The 27,317-nt window shown below is 44.3% G+C and overlaps 1 protein-coding gene, 1 long non-coding RNA gene and 1 pseudogene across 2 annotated transcripts; all 3 read left to right on the top strand.

The window, feature by feature from the left end:
* Window positions 1-865: 865 nt before the first annotated feature.
* LOC119318886 (disease resistance protein PIK6-NP-like) lies at window positions 866-9,966 on the top strand. The gene is made up of 4 exons (XM_037593712.1): window positions 866-1,892; window positions 2,793-3,529; window positions 6,696-8,486; window positions 9,892-9,966. Exons 1-4 carry the CDS (start codon window positions 866-868, stop codon window positions 9,964-9,966), a joined length of 3,630 nt encoding a protein of 1,209 aa, XP_037449609.1.
* A 6,389-nt stretch (window positions 9,967-16,355) lies between these two features.
* On the top strand, window positions 16,356-17,184 carry LOC119318306. The gene is made up of 4 exons (XR_005154166.1): window positions 16,356-16,583; window positions 16,696-16,790; window positions 16,891-16,971; window positions 17,102-17,184. It is a non-coding gene; the product is annotated as an uncharacterized LOC119318306 (long non-coding RNA).
* Window positions 17,185-17,287: 103 nt separating this feature from the next.
* LOC119317438 lies at window positions 17,288-22,144 on the top strand (annotated as a pseudogene).
* The last annotated feature ends 5,173 nt before the right edge of the window (window positions 22,145-27,317 follow it).

Raw genomic sequence — 27,317 nt, 5'->3', positions numbered from 1 at the left:
TTTAGTTTTTGTATGAAACTGCTCCCACCCCTACAAGTTTATGTAACAATAGTGGTATTAACTCTATAAGTAAATGGAGGGAGTACTACTAAAAATCATGTGTAGTATTGCCTCATCTGGGTTGTTAAACCAGAAAAATAAACGGCCCAAATTCCTTTGATGTACCGTAGACACTTATTTCGAGATAGAGGGAGTACTCTCTTGCGAGGAAAACATGTTACCTCATTGGAACTCTTGCTTTATCCATCACAACAAGCCTACTCCAGGAATCATCATTCGAAAACCAGACAGGAGGAATCCGATCCATCTTTACCAAAAGAAAGGAACACCAAAGTGTAAAGGCACCATGCCTGGATGCATATGCTGCAGCAAGAAGCAAAGAAGCTTCTTTTGCCCCTGCCCTCCATTTACCTTTGCTTCTGCGGATAGAAGTGGAACCAATAGCTAGCAACAACGGGAAGCAAAGAATCTCAGTCCCAGCCCTCTTCGCCATCTTCTGGTTGGTCGGAGCATGATGCAACCCACAGACGTCCATTCCTCTTCCCTGCTGGTAACTCCTTTATCTCTTTTGTGCTCCGGCAATGGAAAATTGATCCTAATTGAGGGAGGCATTCCCTTTGCTAAATAGATAGTAGTAGGTTCTTAAATTCTTTGTTTGCCCTGCAGATTGTGTATGCTTAATTGCTCTGGGAGGGAGTCTTTCCTTGAGACCGAGGGCGTCTTGATAGCCATCCAGGTTGCTGCCGCCACAAAGGTTTGCTTCCCTCTCTTCTCATGTTATTTGTTTCCCAGCTCTGAGATCTGCTATAGCTCTAACACTAACACCTAGCGTTAACAACAGTGTTGCCTGTATCTGTCCGTCCTAATGGAGGCCACGGCTCTCAGCCTTGGAAAGTCCGTGCTGGATGGAGCGCTTGGTTACGCCAAATCCGCTCTGGCGGAGGAGGTGGCTCTGCAACTTGGAGTCCGGCGTGACCAGGTCTTCATCACCAATGAGCTCGAGATGATGCAGGCTTTCCTCATGACTGCCCATGACGAGAGATATGATGACGACAGGGTTGTCAAAGTGTGGGTGAAACAAGTCCGCGATGTGGCCTATGATGTCGAGGACACCCTTCAAGAATTTGCTGTTCGCCTTGAGAAGCAGTCCTGGTGGCGTATCCGTCGCACACTGCTGGATCGGCGCCGCGTGGCCAAGCAGATGAAGGAGCTCAGAGCCAATGTTGAGGATGTTAGCCAGAGGAACATGCGCTACCACCTCGTCAGATCCAAGCCAGTGTTAACAGCTGCTGAGCAATCTGCCATCGCTTCTGCAACATTGTTTGGCATCGATGGAGCGAGGAATGCCACCAAATACAAGAAATCAAACGTGGATCTTGCCCAGCTGCTCATGCTCAACAAAGATGAGAATACTGACCTAGGGGTGATAGCGGTGTGGGGAACAAGTGCTGATCTTGGGCAGACGTCCATCATCAGGGTGGTCTACGAGAATCCAGATATCAAAACCAAATTCCCATGTCGAGCTTGGGTCAGGCTGACACATCCTTTCGATTCAAAAGATTTCATTCAGAGTTTAGTGAAGCAATTTTACACGGCTGTAGGGGCTACAGTCCTGTTTGGAATGGAAATGACAACACCATTTGAACTAGCTGAGAAGTTTGATTGGTATGTGAAGAAGAAGAGATACCTTATTGTGCTTAATGGCCTATCCACTATTGAAGAATGGGATTGGGTTAAAGGATTCTTTCCGGACAACAATCTGGGGAGCAGAATCATAGTCTCTACAACGCAAGTTGAAGTTGCAAGCTTATGTGTAGGGCAAGAAAGCATAGTTTCACAGCTCAACCAATTGTCTGCTGATCAAAACATTTATGCTTTCCACCAGAAGGTAATATTCAAAGTTCTACTACCTGTTTGGTATATAGAATTAGGTTTAAAATACCTAGTAAGTCATATTACTTTTTTGCACTATATTGTAATTGCTAGATAAACTATTTTTCTTTAGTTCATGTAATTTATATATTGTGTTAACGATTGTGTTTTAAGTACCATATTTGGAATTAAATGGGCCTTGTTCTTTTACTCTATCGGGAGTTCTTATTTTTCAGTCGACAACCATGTCGCTGATACTTCATCTAAAGGAAACCAGGTAGCTTGCACAATTTACAAATTTGTGTGTAGTTAGGTAGTTGCACATTTATATACCTAAAGTTGTGGATAAAATTTCTGTTACAACTTTAGGATTGATTATGTGCACCTTAATTAACGTTGAAATATCAATTTTTCAAGCAATATAAAAATAACATATCCATGATATTTAAAGGGAATGGTAATTTTTTTTCTTCAAAAAGGAGGTTATTCCCCAGCCTCTGCATCAGAACGATGCATATGGCCAAAGGGGATGGTAATTACATGCAAGTAATACCTAATTGAAGAAAAAATAATTATAGGAAAATTGTCTGGAAGCAGAATACACATTCCCATTCAAGTAGCTAGTAATGTGTGTACCTGCATGTGATTTAACCGAATTTAGTTTTAGGTTCTATTTTTCAAGAAATGGAACAGAAACACTTCAATTTTTCAATCAAACGAGAAATATAATGCATTTGAAGTTTTGAACACATTTGATTGTGCTTTAATTATTTTTGCATTAGAAATATATTGCATTAGAAGTTTTCAACACATTTAATGGCATACTTTTGCTTCAATTATTTAGCATTATATTTTATATTCTTTCATGTATAGGATTATCAAAATGGATATATAACACTGCTAACATGTGAACAGGGTTTGTCAAGGTAGAACCGGGTTAACTACATCGAACACAACTAGTACTGGTGTAGATAACAACTCCACATCGTCTGCTGTGGAGAGATTACCTGAACAGTCTAAAGGTGATGACGGAAAGCATGAAGTGAAAAATCGCATCACTCGCATCAAGACGATGGTGGCTGCTTTGGAGGAATCTCATCTTGTTGGGCAGAAGAAAGAAAAAGGTGAAATTACCAAACTGATTTCAAATCGAATTACCCAATTGCGGGTGATCTCGGTGTGGGGAATGGGTGGTCTTGGAAAAACCACTCTAGTCAAGGACATATACCAAAGTGAAGAAGTCAGTGGCAAGTTTGAGAAGCGTGCTTGGGTCACAGTCATGCGTCCATTCAATCTTGAAGAGCTTCTTAGGAGCTTAGTTATGCAATTAGATAGAGAATCTTCTAGAAAGATGGAAGTGGTGGGTTTGATGGGCAACACAATGAAGAAATTCCTATTGATGTCACCTGCAGAGTTGATCAAGGAGTTGGCCAGACTTCTAGAAGGAAAGAGGTACTTCATTGTTGTTGATGATGTATCATCTACTATGGAATGGAATATGATAGTGCCAATTTTCCATGAAGTGGAAAATACATGCTGCGTCATAGTTACCACAAGGGAAGAGACTATTGCTAAACATTGTTCGGAGAAACAAGAAAATATATACATGCTCACCGGTCTGGAATACAAGGATGCACGTGACCTCTTCACTAAAAAGGTACCACTTAAAACAAGTATATGTCATGCTTCATTTCTATGTGTCAGTCATGCGATGTAGGGTTTTTCCCATCATTTTAGTTGTGGAGCGAAAAGTACAAGTTCTATTCTGAACAGTACCTCGATGTTTTCCACATTTGTAAATGACGTTTTTGCTCCCTACTACTTGAGTGAACTAAGAGTTGATCAAGGATCCACAAGTGAGTGTCAATAAAAAAATCCACAGCTCTTTTTTTTTCCAGTCCGAAATCTCATCTCCATCTTCCCTGCTCGATAAACACCGCCGCCGCCATCACCCTCATGTGCTCGCACGGCTGCCAGCCCCGCCACCGGCCAGCGACCGCCGGATCACCGTTGCGCCATAGCCCCTCTTCTTCGGCGAGCTCCTCCTCCCGAGTCGTCCATCCACTCGTGGTCGACGACACCGTCTGTATCACATATCTCACCATAGGGGAGGCGGCGGGCAACTGTGTAGCCAGCGCAGGTGAGCCACACCAGTGGCTGCGGTGGAGGTGGCCGTCGCGGGGCCAGGGGGAGGTCATAGCTTTTTGTTCGGTCTCTGAATTGTGGTAGTTTTTTGCAACAGTTGCCCCAGTTCTGGTAGTTTCGGGCTATTTACGCCAAATGGAAGGCTACATTTGTTGTATACCTTAGAACACCGTAAGTTGAGTGAACAGATTTTTTCGAGAATGCGCTCAAGTGTCTTGCGGCACTGATTAAAGAGCGGCCCGGTGCACATAGTTTCTGCTTAGTCCGGAGGATGGTCTAACCACTTTGGGTGTTTTGTACACAACATTTGCCAACATTTCTGCAAGAGGCTGCAGGATTCAAACACATAACCTCATGGTCAAACCGTTCTCTTGAGGCATTGATTGAAAATAATAATGCGCAGCCTTAGATTAGGATGGAGAACAAAAGCCTGATAACCTGTAGATGCACACTACCATACACACTCCATGAAACCCACAACAGACTTAATGCCTTCCATGCACACACTGGAGACTGGACACGAGGTAGAATATCCGCATAAGGAAGATCTTAGCCACCCCATAACCGGCACCGAATCACCACCTCATACCATGGAAACAAAAGGTGTCCCACCTCCCATCAAGTAGGCCATCTCCGGCTTAACCCCACAATGAGGAGGAATCCCTGGCAGGCCCAAGATGAGCACGGAATATGCCTTGCCCACAGCATAGAGACGCCAAACCACCAACCGCCGCCGAGAACCTATCAACTTAGGGCCCGTTCGGAAGTGCTCCACGAGCCAGCTTCCTAAAATCACTGCGTGAAGCCAGTCGAACACTCCTGCTCCAAGAAGCCTACTCCACGGAGAAAAATATCCTGCAGTGTAATTTTGAGAAGCCCACTCCGTTTCCTTTCTTTCTTAATCCATGGGAATTTGCCCACCATTTGTTAATGGTGATGTAGAAAGAGGAGCTTGAAAGCGACCGGGTGGGAGACCCCATCCCCGCGCGAAACTTCTTTGGCAAAGGGGCAGTCCAAAAACAGGTGTTCCGCAGACTTGAAAACTTGATCACAGTTACTGCAAATGTCCTGATGCTCCCAGCCAATTCTGAAGCAAAATCCAGAGAAAAAATTTAACCTTCACCTCTGCCTTAATGTTCCAAACCTTCTCATGTAGCGAAAAAGGGATACATGTGTGGAACTGGAAGTCACAAGAAACTTAGCAGAAATGGTCGAGAGATGAATACTCTGAACCCCATCCATGATTTCGACTAAGTCTGAACCCGGTCTAGTTCAGCGTAGGTCGATTTCGACTATCCTAGCCATTATCTCATCGGGGATCATCGAGAGATGAATGCTCTGAACCACAGCCATGATTTCGACTAGGTTTGGATCTGATCTAGATCAGTGTAGGTTTGACTAGGTCTGAACCTGGTCTAGTTCAGTGTAGGTCGGTTTCAACTATCCTATTGCTAGCCACTATCACTCTGCTAGATCAATCCACTGTCTTCTACTCCCGTGTGCCCAAGTCCAAGCCCATTCTCGATTGATCAATACATCCCCGCACTCGTGCTCAAGCTGCTTCTTCCGCTTCACTAAACACATCCGGACCAAGTCGGTGTTCTGCTTCCTTGTTCGTGCTACTGTTGCTGCTTCTCCTATGACTGTCGTTGATGGGGAGAAGTAATCGCCACCATCACTAGCTATAGCTCCATCAGCCACCAGTCGGAGCTCCGTCAGCCACCAGTATTGCCTACAGTCCCTGTCTGTGATGTCGCCTGCCAGTCCCTGACTCCAAGCTTGTCGCTTTCCTTCATGCGTCGTCCTTGTGTTGCTGCTTCATCCTCCCTTCTATTCATTTTGCCCATGTGTTGTGGATCCTTTCTAGTGTGCCCTCTTTCCCTCATGTGCCGACTTCTCTTGATGCAATGTCTTCTCCTGATGCACCATCTTCTCATGATGAACTCTATCCCCCTTGCGTGTCATCTCATCTTGATGCACCGCTTTCTTCAGGAGAAGCGTCTTCTTCTTATGTGTCACCTCCTCCTACCTATGGCCATCACCCCTGTTCACAACCCGCTATTAACCGCTTTGGTTTTGCGAGGTGTTGCTTTTCCGGAGACAACTTACCATGAAGTTTTTGTTTGCTTGGAATGGCAGCATGTGATGGTAGAGGAGCTTCCCTCCCTTGAGTTCACCAGCACTTGGGAACTTGTCTCTCTCTTCATCGTTGCACATGGAAAGTTGCTTTATATAGTTTACTTACTCGTAAGTTGAAAGTTGCATATTTGCTCATAGTTCACTCGGAATAATATTTTAATTATTTAATTTCGTACTACCAAGAGCAAATGTTTAAACATGTGACTCAGGAAGTGTGACTGTAGGCAGTGGCGTGGCCAGGGCTGGGCTACGCCCCGGGCCAGCCCTCATAGCTACAGTATCTATGGCAGCTACAGTAGCAAAAATAGCTATAGTGTACAAAGGATGGTGGAGCCACGCCCCAGGCCATGGCCATAGTAGCCTGGGCCTGGCTACGCCACTGACTGTAGGACCCCTAGTTCCCATTTTTAACTGCTAAACGTAAAAATGTGATAGTATATGAGATAAATAAGCTAGCACAGTCCTACAAGTATGTAAAAGATTACTCCATACTGGATTTACCATTTGGGTACTAAAGAATATGATTTCTCAAATTTCAGGTATTTAAGCAGAATATGGATTTGGATAAGCAATATCCTGAGTTGGTTGAACAAGCAGAAATGGTCCTGAGGAAGTGCAATGGACTCCCCCTTGCAGTAGTCACCATAGGTGGCTTCTTAGCAAACCAACCAAAATCTGCTTTGGAGTGGAGGAAACTAAATGAGCATATCAGCGCCGAGTTGGAGATGAATTCGGAGTTTGGGACCATAAAGACTGTCCTTATGAGAAGCTATGATGGTTTACCTTATCACCTCAAGTCATGTTTCCTATATATGCCCATCTTTCCTGAAGATTACAAGGTTGGACGGGGACGCTTGGCACGTCGGTGGAGTGCAGAGGGTTACTCAAGGGAGGTACGCGGCAAGTCTGCAAAGGAAATAGCGGATAGCTACTTCTTGGAACTTATAAGCAGGAGTATTATCCTACCATCTCAACAATCAATTCATAGCAGAAAAGGAATTAGTTCCTGCCAAGTCCATGATCTTATCCGTGAAATTGGTATCGCAAAGTCCATGGAAGAAAATCTTGTTTTTACACTCGAGGAAGGTTGCAGCTCAAATAGCCAGACCACTGTGCGCCACTTAGTTATAAGCAGCAACTGGAAGGGAGATAAGAGTGAGTTTGAGAGCATGGTGGACATATCCCGTCTGCGGTCAGTTACATGTTTTGGAGAGTGGAAGTCATTTTTTGTTTCTGACAGGATGAGGTTGTTAAGAGTGCTGGACTTAGAAGACACAACAGGTGTATATAGTCATCACCTAAAGCATATTGGGATGCTTCTTCACCTAAGATACCTTTCTCTAAGAGGATGTGATGATGTTTCTCACCTGCCAGATTCATTAGGCAACCTGAGACAGCTTGAGACACTAGACATTAGACAAACCCTAATACTGTTGCTGCCAAAGACAATCATCAAGCTTCGGAAGCTAAACAATCTTCATGCTGGCAGGCTTTCGGTGGATGAGGTGGTCTCAATCGATGATGAGTTTGTACATGAGTTTCCACGGGGCACCCAAAATAGGCCATGTCTTTTTTGTCTCATGCCGCTGCTTTCTTGTATAGCGTGTTGTGCACCTCAATGTGTGTTTCATGGTGGTAACTTCAGCCACCGTGATGCATGCAGATTATATTGCTGTCTTCTATTGCCTGCTATTGCAATTCGCCTGGACTTGTATGGTGTTCTATTGCCAAGAGGGATGAGGAAACTGAAAGCCCTGCGCACACTGGGTGTTGTGAACATCGGACGACGCGGAAAGTATGCTGTACAGGACATAAAAGAACTCACCCAGTTGCGCAAGTTGGGAGTGACTGGCGTCAATAAGGAAAACGGACAAGAGTTGTGTTCAGCAATTGTTGGTCTCACACGCATGGAGTCATTGTCAATCCGGTCAGAGGGGGAGCCAGGTTTATGTGGCTGCTTGGATGGAAAGTTCTCGTTTCCGGAGACATTGCAGAGCCTCAAGCTGTACGGCAACCTGGTCAAACTGCCGGAATGGGTCAAGGGGCTCAAGAATCTGGTGAAGCTGAAGCTGCGGAGCTCCAGGATACTAGAGCATGATACAACAATACAACTCCTTGGTGATTTACCAAACCTGGCGTTCCTACATCTGTTGAAGAAGTCGTTCCAGCACGGTGATGAGGTTTGTCTCAGTTTCCATCGGGACATGTTCCCAAGCCTGGTGGTGCTGGAATTGGATCTCATAAAGAACCTCAAATTGGTGAAGTTTGAAGAAGGAGCAACCCCAAAGCTGGAGCTGCTGAAGTTTCGAACTTGGGATTCTGAACTCAGCGTTGGGTTGTTCTCTGGGCTACCATCTCTCTGGAGCCTCAAGGAATTTATGCTGGACAATGATGACTACAATGAAGATTCCGTGGAGGGCTTGCGCCACCAGCTTGCTGCGAATCAAAATGGACCCGTTCTGAAGAGGTTCTGAGCGGTTCTGCCACAGCGTTTCAATCCATGGAAGGTATTATATGAATGGTTGACCTTGCTCCCCGTATAAACTATGTTTAATACTAGCATTTGTCTTGAGTTTCCTCTTTTTAATCATATAAGTAAGGTCTTGTTGTTTTACGTCCTGAGCTGCATCTGAATTAATTGCTTCCTGTGTTTGTTGGAACTCGCCCACAGGATCGATCACATCAAATCACAATGAACACGCACGCACAAAACTTTTATAGCCAAGGGCTCTTGTCGTGCCCTTTGTTTCTCCTCTTTTTATTTTCTGTTTTCTTGTACACGATACAAAACTCACGCACACGTCTGTGTATATATACACATACCAACGCCTGAACACCTGACCCAATTCTAATGGGACTCCTACTAATAACCTAGACGGACTACTAGACGTGACATACCAGTACTCCTTCTCTTTCCTAACACCACACGGGTAAGGACCCAAGTCCTCACGTACAAGTCCATGCATGCTACTAACCCACGTGCAACTTATCCTAGTTAACCAAAACACAAGCGGCCACCTTAATCAGACTACTACTTGACATAAAGTACTACTAACTCAAGATTATTGCTAACAGTGTTAATCTTCAAACAGTTTGCGTGCTTCCTTGTTGCATTGCCCAGCTGTAACTATATGTCCTCTGTACTTGAAACATAGACCCTTCGTGCACAGTCGCCGGTCAAGGTGTAATAATGTTATTATTTTTTGCTACTCTGATAAAATGAAATATGTTTTCCCTTCAGTTTGAGCTCCGGCTGCTGTTGAAAGGGTGTTCTGTCAGAAGTCAGAACACTTAATTTGCTTTCTCCCTCAAGATAAAGAGAAGCAAAAAAGGCTTTGCTATATGTTTTGTGTATTAGGCCCAGGCAGTTGTATATATTTTTTAGTTTTGAACCATGCCCTGACAATGATGCATCTACCTGCTTCATCTCTCTCCAGCTTCACGTACGCAAGTTGGTCCATGTATCTGAACTGTTTGTGCTGTTTATCCATTAACTGTTTGTACTACCGAAGACAAATTAACATCATCCGAAATGCTTCTGCAGATGATGCATCGAATCTCCTGTGACCTGTATTGGCCACCTGTTGGTGAGTGCATGTCAGTTTCCCTTCCAGAAGCTTCATGGTGGATAAGGAAGACAATGCTTATTTGATTCGAATCTTGGAGTACGATGGTGGAGCAACACACAATTATCAAGCTTGAGCTGCTCAAGTTTTGTTCTGCAGCCTTCAATAGTTCGTTCAGCTTTCCGGGCTACCATATCTCTCGAGCCTCATGGAAGTTGTGCTCCAAGGTCTCTATCATGGCTAGCTCTGAGTTGGAATACCTGTGGCCGAGCTGGCCAAGAATCCGTATCAACCCGTCGTGGAAGGGTCTGATCGAACAACAGCGATCCAAGGCAAGCTAGGATTAATATTGTATTGCTCTGTTTCCTTTTGATTGTAGTATACCAGGTATTGATGTATGTAGCATTCATCGATTACTTGTTCCACTATTAATAAGTTTGTGCCCATTACTATATGTTATGTACTCCCTCCGTTCCAAAATAAATGTGGTTGTTTTAGTTCGAATTTGAACTAAAACAACGACACTTATTCTGGAATGGAGGGAGTATTAGGCTCACACAGTTGTATATTCTTGTTTAATTTTGTGTAAAGAACAAAAGCAGAAGTTGAACTATTTTGGCTACTGGGTAAAAGGGACATGCACTGAGTCCTGACAATGATGCATCTACCTTTTTCATTCTCCTACTTGCGTTCGGGGATTACCGTCACTCTCCAGCCTCAAGCAAATTACGCTCTAGACCAGAGTCAGTCCTATGCATCGATCTAAGGCCAAGCTAGGATTGCTGTTGCAGTATTCCCCTGTTTCCATTTTCTTGCAGTGTTAACTTTGTATTTCTGTGTTCTTATAATTAGGGCAATGTCTGGTAACTTGTTTTAGAGTCACTTGCGCTGTAAGTAATGGAATCGGGTTCTCTGGTCTGGCTGCACGTTAAATTTCAGAATGCAGCAGCAGAATAGAGTTAGAACAGGAAGCAAGGCTTGTTGCGCTGCTCCGGATCCAGCTCGCTCCGAATCAAAATAAACCTGCTCTGAAGAGGGACCAAGGTAGAAAAATCAAGAGAACTTTCATCTCGTTATGCTTTCTTGATTAGTTCCCTGTTAGGTGCAAGAATATATATTTGATGGTTTTTGCTCTTCCATTTTTGGTATAAAAAATGGATGTCGGTTGTGTAATTCTTCGGGTTTAAAGTTGTATTGAGCTCCTCACCTGTTAGTTGCCTTCTTCGGTTTAAACTTGTGATGGATGTATTTATATTCATGTCGGTCATTTTTGTGTGTATTAATGCAGACTGGCGACTATGAAGGTCATGTCGATAGGGTTTCCTGATAGCTATATGCAAATGTCTCCGGTATGTGTTCGTTATTTGTCTTGGAGGATAACATATCCCAGTTCAGTTACTGTATCTCAAGGCTTACTGAACTGATGTTGTACTAGCTACCAAGTACTTGACATGTTGCTGTTAATCTCTACTCCTAAAGGGGAGTTTGTATGTTGTTCGTCCCTCCATCCCTCGTTTGATCTCCCTCCCATCATCCCATGTCTTCCACCGATTTTTTTCTGTCCCGCATGCAGCAAAACAAAAAAACCGATGAAAAACCCCCCAAAGTAACAACACCCCTTTATGTATGTAGGGGGTGATATGATCTTCGGGGCTGCCAAGAGCTTCGTTTGTAGACCCAAGATTATGGAAGCCTCATTATGGAGTAAATGTCACTGGCGGTCTAAGAACTTGTATTGCGGGTGCACTTTAGTCATGGTACTTGCAAACCAGAAAAAGCCGTCATAGAACTTGCGTTGCGGGTGCAGTTTAGTCACACGGGTTATCTGAACCGGCAAGCCACCCGACTTTCTCTCTTTCGCGGTCACGCGTGGCGCATGTGACATCGGTTGAACCGGCAAGCCTCATCCCGCTTTCAGCAGGGTCGCCACGCAGCTCGAAGACACAACCACCGCCTCAACCTCCCGCACAAGCGGGTCGAGGTCAAGCACGGCCAGCAGGGCAGCATCGCCGGCGCCTTCCCCTTCCCCTTCAGCCAGTGGCGAATCTAGACAGAAACTGGAGGGTGGGCTCAAAGCCTGTATCATGCCAATATCTGTTGGGTTGGGCTTGCAAGTGGCTGAATTGGGCCATGAAACTAGTAGTAAAAAAAATCTTGCAGTGCTGGAGGGGGGCCTGAAGCCTGTTAAAGCCCCCCTAGTAGATTCGCCCCTGCCTTCAGCACCCCCGTCTTCGCCCTAGGGTTCGCACGCGTCCTTCCATTCCCCGTCCAAATCTAACTACCCCGGCCGATTGATTTCGTATTTGTACTTGTATTAGATTTTGTGTCCCTCCAATTTGATGACAACTAACTATCGCTGAAATTTGTGCTAGCTGAACACTACACCCAATTTACTTTGATAAGAAGTAACGCTAAACTTTGTGCTAGCTGAACTGAGACCCAATTTTACTTTGATGAGAACCAATGCTGAGCTTTGTGCTAACTGAGCTGACACCCAATTCATGTGCAGATTCAGCTGAACTGACACCCGACCCAAATTCATTGACTAACTAGCTGATAATGTCTAGTTACTTTAACTTTAGTCTGTCGTCGAACAAAAACTTGATGCTACTTTTACATCTGGATGACTGAATTCCGTCGTGTGTGTCCCATGTATGCTTATGCTTACATATTTCACGCGGGTTTTGTTCGTTCTGTATCTATGTGCCTACGTTGCTTTTCATTACCAAATGAAAACAGGGTGCTCTGCTCCCTTGTTCAACATAAACGATTTGTGATGAAAGCAAAATCACTCTTTATGTTGCAGGTGGATGCAAACACAGGGATAACCATGTATGATTCAGACGACATCATAAAATGCCTGGATAGAATTATAACTTATGGATTGTATGTTATCGTTTGTTTAGGAATCACTGTTTTACAATACCTACTCCCCAGTGCCTTTCAAGAATGTTCTGAGCTCCCTCACTGTGCTTGCTTTCAGGCAATGGAAGTATTCGAATCTTGCTTTCACTTGGCCTATTGATTGTGAGTAATTAACTACTCCCTCCATCCCTAGTGTAGTGTTAAAAACGCTCTTATATTATGGGACGGAGGGAGTATTTGATTATCCTAACGAAACAAAAGACACCACGTATTTTCGAACGAAGGGAGTATTGGTTGTGCACTGTGCATAATTTTGTTATATATTTTGGACAATAACGGCTTGTCTTGCTTTCAGAGGGCGTAGTTGGAAGGTAAATTGCCAGTAAACCTATAAGCTTGTTTATTCCCTGCGATCCTCTCAAAGATTTGCTCGAACCATATCCATTATTGATTCTGATCATCACACCAAGGTTATTATTTGTCTTGTCCTAGTATGCTACCATTTCTATGTTCTGATTGCCGCATGCTTTACTACCAGAGACCTCCTTTCTGTAAAATAGCACGTGAGGCCCATGTCGAATTGGAGTTGCTGCACTTTCTTAGGTATTTTGAATTTGGATATGTGCTGCAAATTTTATGAATTTGCATTTCAGCTCATGTCGCTGGTAAATATACATATTGATATTTTCTTTGTAGCTGGTAATGAATCAAGTCCCTTCCATCCATTTCAAAATTTTCGTTTTGTAGATTGTTATAATCTTTGTACTACTACGTAATCACCACCTACCAAGGGTCTGCAGGTACTAGCAACTGAGTTGTAGATGCATGAAGCATGGCTGGTGGACTGACCAACCAACTGAGAGCGATTCAGAGTAACGAGAGGAGAGTAAATGCAATGAAGCATGGCTGGACCATAGGTAATCCATTGTATTTTTCTGAATCCCTGTCTCTCTATGACCCACAGAATAAATACATCAGCCACAATGAAGGTGCTCTCTGTCTCAGCAGTAATTTCCGGAGAGAGTAGTGTTTTTTCTCCGGAAGCAGCGATATGGCTCATACTTGCATATAGTAGCATTATCTGGACCATTGGATAGGCATGATTGGTAGGTGGGGAGGCATTAAATGATACATGCGCAAGCGCTAGAAAAGGGTGTATTCCCTGGTCGCCGTATGACAAAGAGGTACGAAGGGGGGGTACGGGTATGGCTACCCCGTAGGAATCTTGGTTGTTGGGACGGCTCGCAGGTGACGGACAAGACGGCTGGTCTAGGTGCGTTGTTGCTGGACCTTGGTCCAGAATTTTACGCGAGCTACCCCTTCCAATTTACTAGCCGTCGCTTACACTGCTCGGCTCCATAATGGTACGAGCAGGGGATAGATGTCAGTGCTGAAAAGGGGGAAAATCGAAAGATGATTCAGCCTGCGAGGAAGAGGGGGTTGCGCCGCCATGGATTTCCTGGCAGATCCATTTTGCAGGTACGTCTCTGCTTCTCTATCGTCCTCCATGGCCATGGGCACCTGAGCGTTGATCGTTACTTATAACTCCACCCGAGCTACGAATATCAGGCTGCCCATCTTCCATGACATCAGAACGCCGCCGCGCTTGGATCTGAATGGAGTTAGCAAGGTGGAAAGCCGAAGCCGGCAGGAGGCGACAGGACCAGATTCGTCCCAAATGGGGCTGCTTGAGGGGGAGAAACTTGTTCAGAAGCCAACACAGTAGGCAGCGAAGCGGCCGACTCAGGCGAGTCTGCTACCAAGCCAGATCCACGACCACCGAGTTGGTTCTAGAGGTAAGATTTGTTGCACTCAACATATGCTGAATATCGATTTGGAAGTTGGATTAGTCACGTCAGCTCAATTACCTGGATGGATAGCATTCCCATTTTTTTTGTACAGTTCCTTGCTGTCTTCCTCATGTTTACTAGAGGAGTGCAATTCTGAGATTGTAAACTAAGAGGCAATGTTGAATCGTAGGGTCCGAGTAGGTGCCGATCTGCTGGAGAGGACACGTGTGCAAGAAGGATGGGCGCACTAGAGAAGTCGATAATAAGCATATGCCTTGTTTCAAAATAAGAGCATGCATATGCTGGTACGAGTCATATCGAATTCTCGTGGGGAGACACATTAGCCTTCTCAACCTATATTTTCGAATTCTGACCATTTTAACAACCCTTTGATGTATCACTAAGGGTTAAGAAGGTTTTGCTGACCGCTCATATAAAAAGGTGATTTTGGAACATAAGCAAATGACGTGATGACAAGCCGGCAAAAAAATAAACCCCAAAAAACTATGGGAAATTGAAAAAATCAGGTCATTTAAATTAAAAATATGTTTATTTTTAAATGTCGAAGTACTCCAAGGATACCAGGAAAATGAAATTTAAGAACCTAAATTTGATGAAGAATTGGGCAGAGAATGCATGCAATATCTTTAATAAAAAAAGTGAGAAATATAGAGGCAAATTAAGTGAACACTATGGATGATCTATGTACTAACAGAGATCAACAAAGGATCGGGACAAGGTGCTCGTACACAGCTGCTGCAAAAGCAAGCTAGCTCGCACTCTTTATGATAATTAAACTGCCATCACCGTAACATCGTGCGTAAACTGAAACCTATGCTTATGGAGATGGACGGGTCGAGCACGGTCCAGATGTATCACACATCCGGGTCCTGGAAGTGGCCGTCTGGCAGATAGACAACTGTAGACGACGAGCTGTCTATTCCCCCCAACAAATATGAACCACATGTGGGCCATTACAACTGTTCAATACAATTGCCAGCAACAGCAATACGGTGGGATATACAGCAACAAGCTCCTATCCCTAGGTCGGCTATGGGTCCAGATAATAAGAGCACATGCCGCTATGAGCCATATATATTGAATTTTCGTTTTTGCTCCTTACTGCTATATATTCTTGGTCTTCCTCTGGTCCTTGTCTTTACTGAGTGGGCTGCCATTCAGAGGATCTGATTGTTGCATTTTTATTATCAGAAAGACCTCCTTTCTGTAAAACAGCACGCCATGCCCTTGTCAAATTGGAGTTGCCACACTTGCTGAACACGCGTTTGAATGCTTGAATTATGCATTGCATCCGTAAATAGCTGCCATCAGAGGATGATAGCTGTCCAGAACACTTACAGAAATGACTAGTATCACCAGCGGAGCAGCTAACTTTTCACACCTGCAGTCTACACACCCTAAGAACATTATCCTGTTCATGTCATGCATATCTGCAGCATCACAAAAACGCTGGAAGTAACAAATTTGAGTGATCCTTCTGCACCTGTGCCCATGGTAGCCTGAAGCGACAAGAGTTAGCTGAAACCCGATTTTGTTGCCTCCATTAGTGTAATATGCGTATATTTCTGTTATTTATCGCCATTAAGTTGTGTTAGCTCCCGTGTGAAAAGTAAATTCAAGCAGGTTGTGGCAACAGAATTGCAAAACGCAGGCAGTGTAAGAGAGTAGAACTGACTGGTGTGGAGTTGGGACTAGTAGTTAAAGATTCGTTTCAGATTTTGAATTTGAATGTGCTGCAAATTTTAGGGGTTGGGGGTTTAGCTGCATTTTATCAGTTAATGACGCTGGTAAGTATGTATATTAAGTCCCTCCCATCCATTTCGAAAATTTCGGCTTGGTAGAGAGTAGTTATTGCTTCTGAACTAGACAAACTGCCATAGGTGGGTCTGCAGCCTGCACGTACACAGAGCAGTAAATGCAATGAAGCTTGGTAGGTGGACTGACCCTATGGAGTTATATTTCTCTGAAGGCCTGTCTCTTGTCTTGACTGCTGTTCTTGGTCTTCCTCTGCTCCTCGTCTCCACTGAGTGCTCCCTTCCTACCATCTCGGTCCTCTCCTCCATTGGTGATCCGCCTTGTTGGTGATCTCATCCAACCTCCAAGCTCAACACTGCTAGAGATCTTGAGAGGAACATGGTCCTTCTTGGCATCTGTGGAGAGGGGAGAAGGCCGGTGGACATTTTGGGTATATTTCCTGTCGATTTTTTTTCTAGTTAAAGTAGGAATGCTTTGCTTGGAGCTACAAAGTCAGATCTCCTGCTTCAGAGTCTGATCTGATTTGTGTTGATTGAATCCAGGGCTGGCAGTGGAACAGCAAGGTTCTCAGAAAAGATTTGCTTGTAAGGTTTTGCAAGGAACAGCCCTTGACACCTGTGGACGGGGCACATTTTGGGTATATATCCTGTCGATTTCTCCCTGTTAAAATAGCAATGCTTGGAGTTAAAATGTCAGATCTCCTGCTTTACAGTCTGATTTGTGTTGGTTAAATCTAGGGTGGCAGTGAAATAGCAAGAAGAATGGAGTTTCTGGTCGGTCAGAGAGCGACGCGTTGAATCTACTGACCCGGCTACCTGGTAACTCAGTCTCACCTTTCTTACTATTCTGCTCCACTGAAAATTTTCACATCCACACATTCTTATTAATCTGCTGACTTGTTCGATTATTAAATCTTATCTTTCGATATTGTTTTTTCTCTCTGAATAGATTGGCCTGGGAGGTTGCTATTCCTTCGAGGTTGCTGTGACGGTTACTGTTGCCGCCGGTCGCGGTGACCATTGACCGCAACTGTGAGTTTGCTCCCCAATCTTCTCGTGTTCTTTGTCCCCTCTTAAGATTTTGCTCAAGCTCAGGTACTGTACTGACACCCTGTATTAGCAGCACTTCATCCACCGGCCACAACCAATAATTCCGCACAAACGCTGAACTAATGGAGGCGACGGCACTGAGTGTTGGAAAGTCCGTGCTGAGTGGAGCACTTAGATATGCCACATCTGCCCTGGCGGAGGAGGTGGCCCTGCAGCTCGGAGTCCGGCGTGACCAGGTCTTCATCACCAACGAGCTCGAGATGATGCAGGCTTTCCTCATGTCTGCTCATGACGATGGAGATGACAACAGGGTGGTCAAGGTCTGGGTGAAGCAAGTCCGTGACGTGGCCTATGACGTCGAGGACACCCTCCAGGAGTTCGCCGTGCGCCTCGAGAAGCAGTCTTGGTGGCGTATCCGTCGAAACCTACTCGACCGGCGTCGTGTGGCAATGCAGATGAAGGAGCTCAGAGCCAATGTTGAGGATGTCAGCCAGAGAAACATGCGCTACAATCTCATCAAGGGCTCTGGATCCAAGGCCACCATGGCTGAGCAGTCTAGCATTACTTCTGCAGCACTGGTTGGCATTAATGAAGCAAGGTGCATGTCAAGGCAAGAGAAATCCAAACTGGATCTTTTTCAGCTGATCAACCAGAAGGAGAATGACCTGAGGGTGATCTAAAAGACTTCGTTCAGTGTTTGGTCGAGCAGTTTCACGCAGCCATAGGTGTTGATGTTTTGTTGGAGACAGAGAAGACGTCCCAAGAGTTGATCGAGGAATTCAATGGATGTGTGAACAAGAAGCGTTACCTGATTGTGCTTAATGACCTATCCACCATTGAGGAGTGGGATCGGATTAAAAAGTGCTTCCCAAACAACAATATGGGGAGCAGGATCATAGTGTCTACAGCTCAAGTTGAAGTTGGAAGCTTATGTGCAGGGCAAGGAAGCATGGCATCACAGCTCAGGCAACTGTCTGCTGATCAAAATATTTATGCTTTCCATGAGAAGGTAATATTCAAAGTTCCACCTTATGCCGTTCGTGTAGATCAGCCTCTTCGCTAGCGGATTGCTTGTGGAGTTAATTACATGATTACTCATTTATAATACAGGTCTTCTTTGACAACAACGACCCAAACGAGTGTGTCACATTAGGTTTATCGTTTCTAGTAATTAGTACATCATTTTGTACCATCTTATCCTTGCCTAAATAAACAACATTGTTTGGTCCCAGTAATACTAGTGATGTTATTGCCAAAGAAGCAGCGCTATTTCACCACATTTAAAATTAGAAGTAAAAAATGTTTGTGTTGAAGTAGCATTCAATGGTAAAAAAAATTCAAAATTCTAGGTTATCCTTTTGAGAACAGAATGCACACTTCCATTCTAGTTGTGACCTGTGTGTATACCTGCACATGTTTGTTTGAATTTAATATGTATTCTAGGTTTTTCAGGAAATGGGATGTGAAGATTTCAGTTTATGGGAAAGTTTGCATCTGAATTATTCAATCGATTTCATAGTCTACTTATTTAGCATTATTTTACATTCATTCATGTATAGGATTCTCAACATGGATAAACAATTAAACATTGCTCGCTTGTGAACAGGTTTCTCAAGATGAAACAGATTTAATTAAGACAGAATCAAGCTCAAACCGTGCCATTACCAGTACAGATAACAACTCTACTACGAGTGAAATATCGGAGGACCAGTCAAAGGGTGCAGATGAAAAAACTATAGTAAAAAAGAGCTTCACCCGCCTCAGGACGACGGTGACTGCTTTGGAGGAATCTCACCTTGTTGGGCGAGAGAAAGAAAAGGATGAGATTGTCAAATTAATTTCAGATCAACCTACCCAAGAATTCCAGGTGATCACTGTGTGGGGAATGGGTGGTCTTGGAAAAACCACTCTAGTCAAAGATATCTACCAAAACCAAGAGCTGAGTAGCATGTTTGAGAAGCGTGCTTGCATCACAGTTATGCATCCTTTCAATCTTGAAGGTCTTCTTAGAAGCTTAATTATGCAACTAGATAGAGAATCTTCTGAAAAGAAGGATGTGGCGGGTTTGATGGGCAGCACAAAGAACATATTATTATTGATGCCACTTGCAGAATTGAGCAAGGAACTGGCAAGGCTTTTAGAAGGAAAGAGGTGCTTGATTGTTCTTGATGATCTCTCATCTACCGCAGAATGGAACATGATAATACCAATTTTCCATGGAATGGAAAAAACAAGCCGGATCATAGTCATCACAAGGGAAAAAAATATTGCTGATCTTTGTTCAGAGAACAAAGAAAATATATACATGCTCAAAAATCTAGAATACAAGGATGCACATGACCTCTTCACTAAGAAGGTACTCAATGACAAAGTATTATCTTCCTTATTTTTACGTGTCATAGTCATATGTCATTATTGTTTCCATCTTATTAGCTATCAAACCAAAATGATCAGCTGTATTTTGAACGTAATTTGATCCACCACGCAACCTTTCTCTCCGGTCTTGGCCATTGCTACAACCATGGGCTTTACTGGGAGTAATTCATGCATTCCAACATTATTGTATTTCATGACTGCCAACATTATTTTATAAATAGTTATAAGCTATGCAATCACATATATGCTTACCATTTGGTTGGTCCAGTTGCACATTAACTTTGAACAAGGAAGCAACTGTCCTTATATTTTAGTCACTGGTCACGGGTCACCTACGCACCCACCAGCCACTTGCATGCCCACAGAAGTCTATAGCTGCTCCGTTCCATATCACGCTGTGTTTAGTGATTAATTTGAGTATAAATTAATTAATCTCTATGTCCTTATATTTCAGTAAGTATATTAAAATATCGCTACCAACCTTATCTAATTTTCACAATAATAAATAAGTTCATCACATGAATTTTAGGTATTCAAGGAGATTACAGATTTGGATACACAATATCCTGAGCTGGTTGAACAGACAGAACTCATCTTGAGGAAGTGTGGTCGGCTCCCTCTTGCAATAGTCACCATAGGCGGCTTCTTGGCTAGCCAACCAAAAACCTCTTTGGAATGGAGGAAATTGAATGATCATATCAGCGCCGAGTTGGAGATGAATCCAGAGCTTGGGACTATAAGGACTGTACTTATGAGAAGCTATGATGGTTTATCGTATCACCTCAAGTCATGTTTCCTATATATGCCCATCTTTCCTGAAGACTACAAGGTTGGCCGGGGACGTTTGGCACGTCGGTGGAGTGCAGAGGGTTACACAAGGGAGATGCGCGGCAAGACCGCGGAGGAAATAGCGGATACTTACTTCATGGAACTTATAAGTAGGAGTATGATCCTACCATCTCAACAATCCCTTCATAATGCAAAAGGAATTGATTCCTGCCAAGTCCACGATCTTATTCGTGAAATTGGTGTCTCAAAGTCAATGGAAGAAAATCTTGTTTTTACACTGGAGGAAGGTTGCAGCTCAAATAGCCAAGCCATGGTGCGCCACCTAGCTATAAGCAGCAACTGGAATGGAGACAAGCGTGAGTTTGAGAGCAAAGTGGACATGTCCCGTCTCCGGTCAATTACATGTTTTGGTGAGTGGAAGTCATTTTACATTTCTCGCCAGATGAGGTTGCTACGAGTGTTGGACCTGGAAGACATAACAACAACTCTACATGATCATCACCTGAAGCATATTGGGAAGCTTCTTCACCTAAGATATATTTCTCTAAGAGGATGTCTTGGTATTACTCAGCTGCCAGATTTATTGGGTGACCTCAGACAGTTGGAGACACTAGACATTAGAGATACCAACATATTGATGTTGCCAAAGACCATCATCAACCTTCAGAAGCTAAACTATCTTCGTGCTGGGAAGACATCGAAGGATGAGCGGTTCTCCTGGGATATGTCAGAGGATTTGCCACAGGCATTGAAGAACCGACTCTGCAATTTACTTTTATGGATGGCGGGATGTTGTTATATACTGTATCTTGATGATGAACAGAATACCATGCGCCACCGAACTGTATGCACTTACTTTTGCTTTTCCTTGCTCCCTGCTGTTGTGATGCGCCTGGAATTGGATGGTGTGCTAGTGCAAAGAGGAATGAGAAAACTTAAAACCCTGCACACACTGGGTGTTGTGAACATCGGACAACGAGGGAAGCTCGTTCTACAGGACATAAAAGAACTCACGCAGTTGCGCAAGTTTGGAGTGACTGGCGTCAAGAAGGAGAACGGACAAGAGTTGTGCTCAGCAATTGTTGGTCTCAGCCGGATGGAGTCATTGTCAATCCGGTCAGAGGGGGAGCCAGGTCTATGTGACTGCTTGGATGGAAAATTCTCTTTTCCAGAGGCACTGCAGAGCCTCAAGCTGTACGGCAACCTGGTCAAACTGCCGGAATGGGTCCAGGGCCTCAAGAATCTGGTGAAGCTGAAGCTGCGGAGCTCCAGGATAACAGAGCATGATACAACAATACAACTCCTTGGGAATCTACCCCATCTGGAGTTCCTGCATATGTTGGAGAAGTCAATCGAGGGTGAAGAGGTCCGTCTCAGTTTCCAGCCGGGGATGTTCCCGAGCCTGGCGGTGCTGGAGCTGAGCATGGGACTCGAAGGAAGGCTCAAGTCCGTCATGTTTGAACAAGGAACAACCATGAAGCTTGAGGTGCTCAAGTTTGGTACGACTACATACATCGACAGCAGTTCCGTTTTGGGTCTACCATCTCTCGCGACCCTCAAGGAAGTTGTGCTCGAAGGTAAGTATGATGACCCTGAATTGGCATACCTGAGGGCTGAGATCGCTGAGAATCCACATCGACCCGTTGTGAAGAGGGTCTGATCGAGCTTGAGAGGTCAATCACGCGCAAACATCCAAGGCAAGCTAGGAGTATTGTCTGTGTTTTCATTTGTGTGCAGTATCTGTGAGCAGTTTTCTTTTTGTGAAGAATATCTATGAGCAGTTAATTGTTGATCTTTCCATTCGTGTTGGTTGATGGCTTGTTTCAAAGTCACATATCACCTGTAGTTATGTATAGGTTGCGACGCCAGCTGGTGTCCTGAGAGTTATGTATAAGTTACATATCACCTCATTATGTTTGTCTATTCTTCATATGGGATGGCAGCCAACTCTGGAATTATGTGTAATGTTGTGTTCGTCGTATATGTGCATTTAGTGAAGGATTCGGGCTTCGCAATAGTGACAGCTCTGGCTTCTGCATGCATGCTGCTGAATCACAAACAAATTTTGAGCAACGCTGACTGTCTGCAGTGATCTATATATAACACTGAGACTGTAGTTCCATGTACATGGTAATACTGGAGCCAAATTAAGGTGATTCAACAGAAAGCATAGAACATCGCCATCACTAACTATTGCAGTATTGAAGGAGGATCAAAATCCAGTCTAACTTTTGATATACGCCCTGTTATGAATGCTGAAAAAGAAACGAGAAATAAGAGTTCAGCATTGCCTACACTCGTGCAGCATTCATGAGACCTTCAAATCTCTGAATGTCAGGGCGCGCATCGGCCATGCTCTTGAAAGCACCCTCCGCAGCCTCCACATCTTCATCCATTCGTGCTGGACGATGACTTGTTTCGAAGTAACATTTCACCTGTAATTATGAATAAGTTGCCTCCGCCGGTGTCCTTAATATTTCCAATGTAATCATGTGTGTATCTGAATCGTTGGCATGCGTCCAGTCTGAACATCCAGTTCAGTCAGGGGTAGGCATGCTTCCAACAGTCTCAAAGCCTGTCGGATGCTATGCTGTCGACAAGATGGAAGGTCGGCGGAGTTGGAGTTTGAACAAGGAGCAGCTAGCCCCTAAGCTTGAGCTGCTGAGGTTCAGCAGTTGGAGTTTGAATCCCAAAGTTGGTCCAAGCAAGACTTCATGGAGGAATTGCGGGGCAAGCTTGGCGCGAATCAAAATGGACCCGTTCTGAAGAGGTTCCGAGCCCGAGCCCGATAATTTGTCCCTGCTCCCCATATCGGCCTCTGCTCCTTCTGGCTTGTATTTTTTATTTCGTCTTATTTCAATTCGTAAGCAATGTAAGTGTACGTTCATTTTTGTGTGTGTTCAACGCAAGTTTTGCTATTCGTTGTGTATCAGTCCCAGCAAGTTGTAATTTTGGTTATTCTTGTTCTTTTATTATTGGTGAAGAAAAATGACAATGTAGTCCCTGGTTTGTGTGACTGTGCACGTGAAGTTGTTCATGGTCCTAGAGTTATTGTTACATGCAAGGCCGTGCTTGCCAAGAATCGAAACTGGCCCTCCTTGAAGATGGTCCGACCTCCAGTGCATCCATCCAAGGATAGTATACTACTGCTGCTACTATCTTGTTGCAACGCTCTGCTTCCGTATGGAAAACAATGTATTGATCAATGTAGTCTCCATTTCTGATGATCACATGTTTTGAATTCATAAGATTAGCTATGGAAGCCATGGTTCATGTAATGTATGTGTCTCCATGCAGAAGCGCGAGCAACTAGGCCGGCCCATTAAGCTATGTCCCTTCTACCACATTCTATGTAAGCGACGTACAAATAAAGAGAATCAGGAGAGCACAGGCTACTAGCCACTTCACCTCAATGCTGTTTGTGGTGTTGTATAGAGCGAAATATATAAGAAAACACAACGACATATATATGAAATCATTTCTGAATTTTTTTTATTTTTTTATAACAAATGTGATTGTTTCGAAATCCCAAATATTTTATGAATTTATGAAAAAATTAAAAAACAAACATTTTTTGAAATTTGAACGAAAATTTAAAACATGATTTTTTTCAAAAAAAATAATACGAACATGTTTCGATACATGAACAGTATTTAAGAAACGCGGCCAGTGTTTGAAATTCCTGAATATATTTTAAATTTAAGAAGAAAATTTGCAAACATGAACATTTTAAGGTATTCCAAACAGTATTTAAATTTCTTAAACAGGTTTCAAAAAGAAAAAAGTTCAAAAAGGAGAAAATTAAATTAATAAGAAAAGAAAAAGGAAAATAACCTTAGGCCTTGGCCCAACTAGGCGACCGCATCGCTCCCGTTGGGTGACCACTGGGCCGGGCCAAGCATTCGCGGATTAAAAAAAATTCATCAATTTTGAAAATAAGGTCACGAATTTGAAAACAAAAATAACGGGATTTGAAAAAAGTTTGCAACAGTTGAAAAAAGATTGCTGATTTGGAAAAATGTTCAAGGATTTGAAAATAAATTTCATGAATTTATGAAAATGTTATGAGTTTAAAATATTTCATGGCTTTAAGAAAAAAACTTCTTTTAAATTAGTTTGCGATGTTTAAAAATGGATGAAAATGAATAAAGAAAAAGAAAGAGAAAAATGAAAATGAAGGAAAACAGGACAAACAGAAACTGAAAAAAAAAGAAAAACCACAAGTTTTAAAAATTACTCATGTTTCAAAAGATGTTTAATTTTCTTATAATTGTTCACTATTTAAAATTTTGTTCGAATTTCAAATTTTTTTGTCTTTTGGAATGTTGTTAATAAATTCAAGAACTATTTGGTATTTCAAATTTGTTCACATTTTCTTTGAATAAAAGTTTTGATTTTTTCAGAAATATTTTCATATATATGAATGTTGTTATGTGTGGTTATATATTTCACATTATAGAACACCACAAGCAGCGGTAAGGTGATGTGGCTAGCAATGCCCGCCTTAACTGCGAAGTCAAGTACTCGGCCGGGATTAGCGGGGCTAAAGGCCCAGGCAAAACCGGCTGGTGTCGAACGGGCTGTGGAGGCTTACGTGCATGAGATCGCACCGGTCGGCGTGTCGTCGCATGCACGATTGGGTCCTCTCTGCCGAAACGTTGTTATCGCTAGGGTTCGCCGCCGCGGACGGGTCGGTTTTCCTTCGGTTGTGCGTGGACGAGCGAGGCGGGCATCGGGCGACTCTGGCGCGCTTGTGACGACGGCAGGCGAGAACGAGATGCCGCCCAAGGCTCATCCATCGGCGAAGACTCAAGCGGCATTGGGGGCCCAGACTACGGCTGTGCCAGCTGCTGCGGCGCCGGCGCGAGCTGCGGTTCCTGCTGCCAGGGCTGCGGCGCAGCCGTCGCCAGTAGTTGCGCCCCCTCTACCGCAGTGTTGGCCTAGACAGATGGCTGGCGTGCGGGGTGGTGCTGCCAATGGCGTAGGTGGCCGTGGTTCGGGCGCATTCGCAGGTGACAGCCGCAACCCCCCTCCCCCCTCCCTGTGGTCAGTGGGGTGATGATGGCTACAACGCTTATGGACATGGCCTTCATCGCGGTTCGTCGTCCACCGGTGGTGGGCGGGGCTATGCTTGGAATGACCACGGTGCAACCGGTCGAGGGTTTCAAGGACCACCGGGGAATTTTTTTGAGGGTGCGGTTGACCCGAATAATCGTTTCCGGCGACGCTAACGAGGTGGTCGTGGTGGTCACCGGCGGCCTCCTCCTCCGCGCAACCTGCCCGTTGCCACGGGGCAGGTCACGACACTTGAGGAGATGTCCACCGATGATGCTGGTCTTACTCAGGCTGCGGTGGAGACGGTTCAGGCCCTCGCCGATGTGACAGTACTGGTGACCACTCAGCCTGATGATGCTTCTTCCGACAAAGGTTCGGAGAAGGCCGGGGGTGACAAGCCGTCCAAATGGGCAACTAAGAAGAAAAATCTGCTCTGTTACCGGTGTGGTGAGACGGGACACTTTATGGTTGATTGCTCTACTGAGTTATGTGATATTTGTCGGAAACCGAAACATGTGGCGGCGGAGTGTCCGCTTCTTCTTGGGCCCAAACTGACGGTTAACATCTATGGGCTTTGTTGTTCTGAGTTGATGTTTTTTGAGACACCAAGTGTGGCTCCAGTGGCTCCTATCATTGAAACCTCCTTCCCTGGGGGTGGTTAAGGTGGTTAATGGACCTCTCACTGAAGCTCAGACTATTCAGCAGTTGCGGGAGTTGGCACTGGGGAACTTTAACTGGTCTCTGGTGAAGTTATCAGAACAGACTTTCAAAGTGGACTTTCCATCTAAGGAGGATCAGAAGAGGATTCTCAAGTTTGGCATGAGTAGAGTTACTGGCACAAGTTTTGTGTTACAGTTCGATGAGTGGAAAAAGAAGGAGCCTCAGGGTATGCCACTGACTCAGATTTGGGTTCGTTTTTCGGGGGCGCCATCTGAACCTCTGGATAACTTCTTGGTCACATGGATCCTGGGATCCTTGCTCGGTAAGACGGAGCAGGTGGATATGCCCTTCACGCATGCTCATGGTGTGGCGCGCTTGCTGGTTAGTGTGGCTAACATCGAGTTCCTGCCAGATGTGGTAAGATGGACTTACAAGGGCATTGCTTATATGTTGGATGTCGAATATGAGGACCCTTATCTGTTTTAGGTATTTGAGGAGATTCATCATATGGATACTTCCACTGGTAGAAAAAGGGCCTTTTGTCCCGGTTCGTAAGGGCCTTTTGTCCCGGTTCCTGAACCGGGACTAAAGGGTCGGTACTAATGCCCTGTCCCTTTAGTCCCGGTTCAATCCAGAACCGGGACAGATGGGCCTCCACGTGGCCTATGCGCGGAGCCCAGGCAGGAGGCCTTTGGTCCCGGTTGGTGGCACCAACCGGAGCCAATAGGCATCCATGCGTCAGCATTTCTGTGGCTGGGGTTTTTGTTTGTTTTTTGAAAGGGGGGGGGGTTGGGGGTTTTGGTGGTTAATTTAGGTGTTTCATATATTGTGTTAGCTAGCTATAATTAATAGAGAGAAGTGTCCTCTCTTATGTCCGTGCTTGGTCGACGCTACGTACTATACATACATATAGAGAGGACTAGACAGGCTAGCTAGCTAGTAAGAAAACGAAGGAAATAGAAGATCATCATGAACATATATGCATACAGAGAGAAGTGATATCGACCACCTCTCCTTCTCCGAGAGATTGGTCGAACAACAAGTTCTCGTATATCTATCCGACACTACCGGCTACATATATACAATAATTATCTCTTACAAATATAATCATACGGACTCATGGTCCACATAGTATTCTCCGTCTTCAGCGATCACGTGGTCAAGAAAGAATGCCGCCAATTCCTCTTGAATTGCTCGCATGCGAGCTGGTGCTAGGAGTTCATCCCGCTTCTGGA

The sequence above is a fragment of the Triticum dicoccoides genome, chromosome 1A, assembly GCF_002162155.2.
Source record: "Triticum dicoccoides isolate Atlit2015 ecotype Zavitan chromosome 1A, WEW_v2.0, whole genome shotgun sequence".
NCBI classification, from domain to species: Eukaryota; Viridiplantae; Streptophyta; class Magnoliopsida; order Poales; family Poaceae; genus Triticum; species Triticum dicoccoides.
Note: the sequence above shows the minus strand (reverse complement) of the source record. Positions and strands in the feature narration are given on the sequence as shown.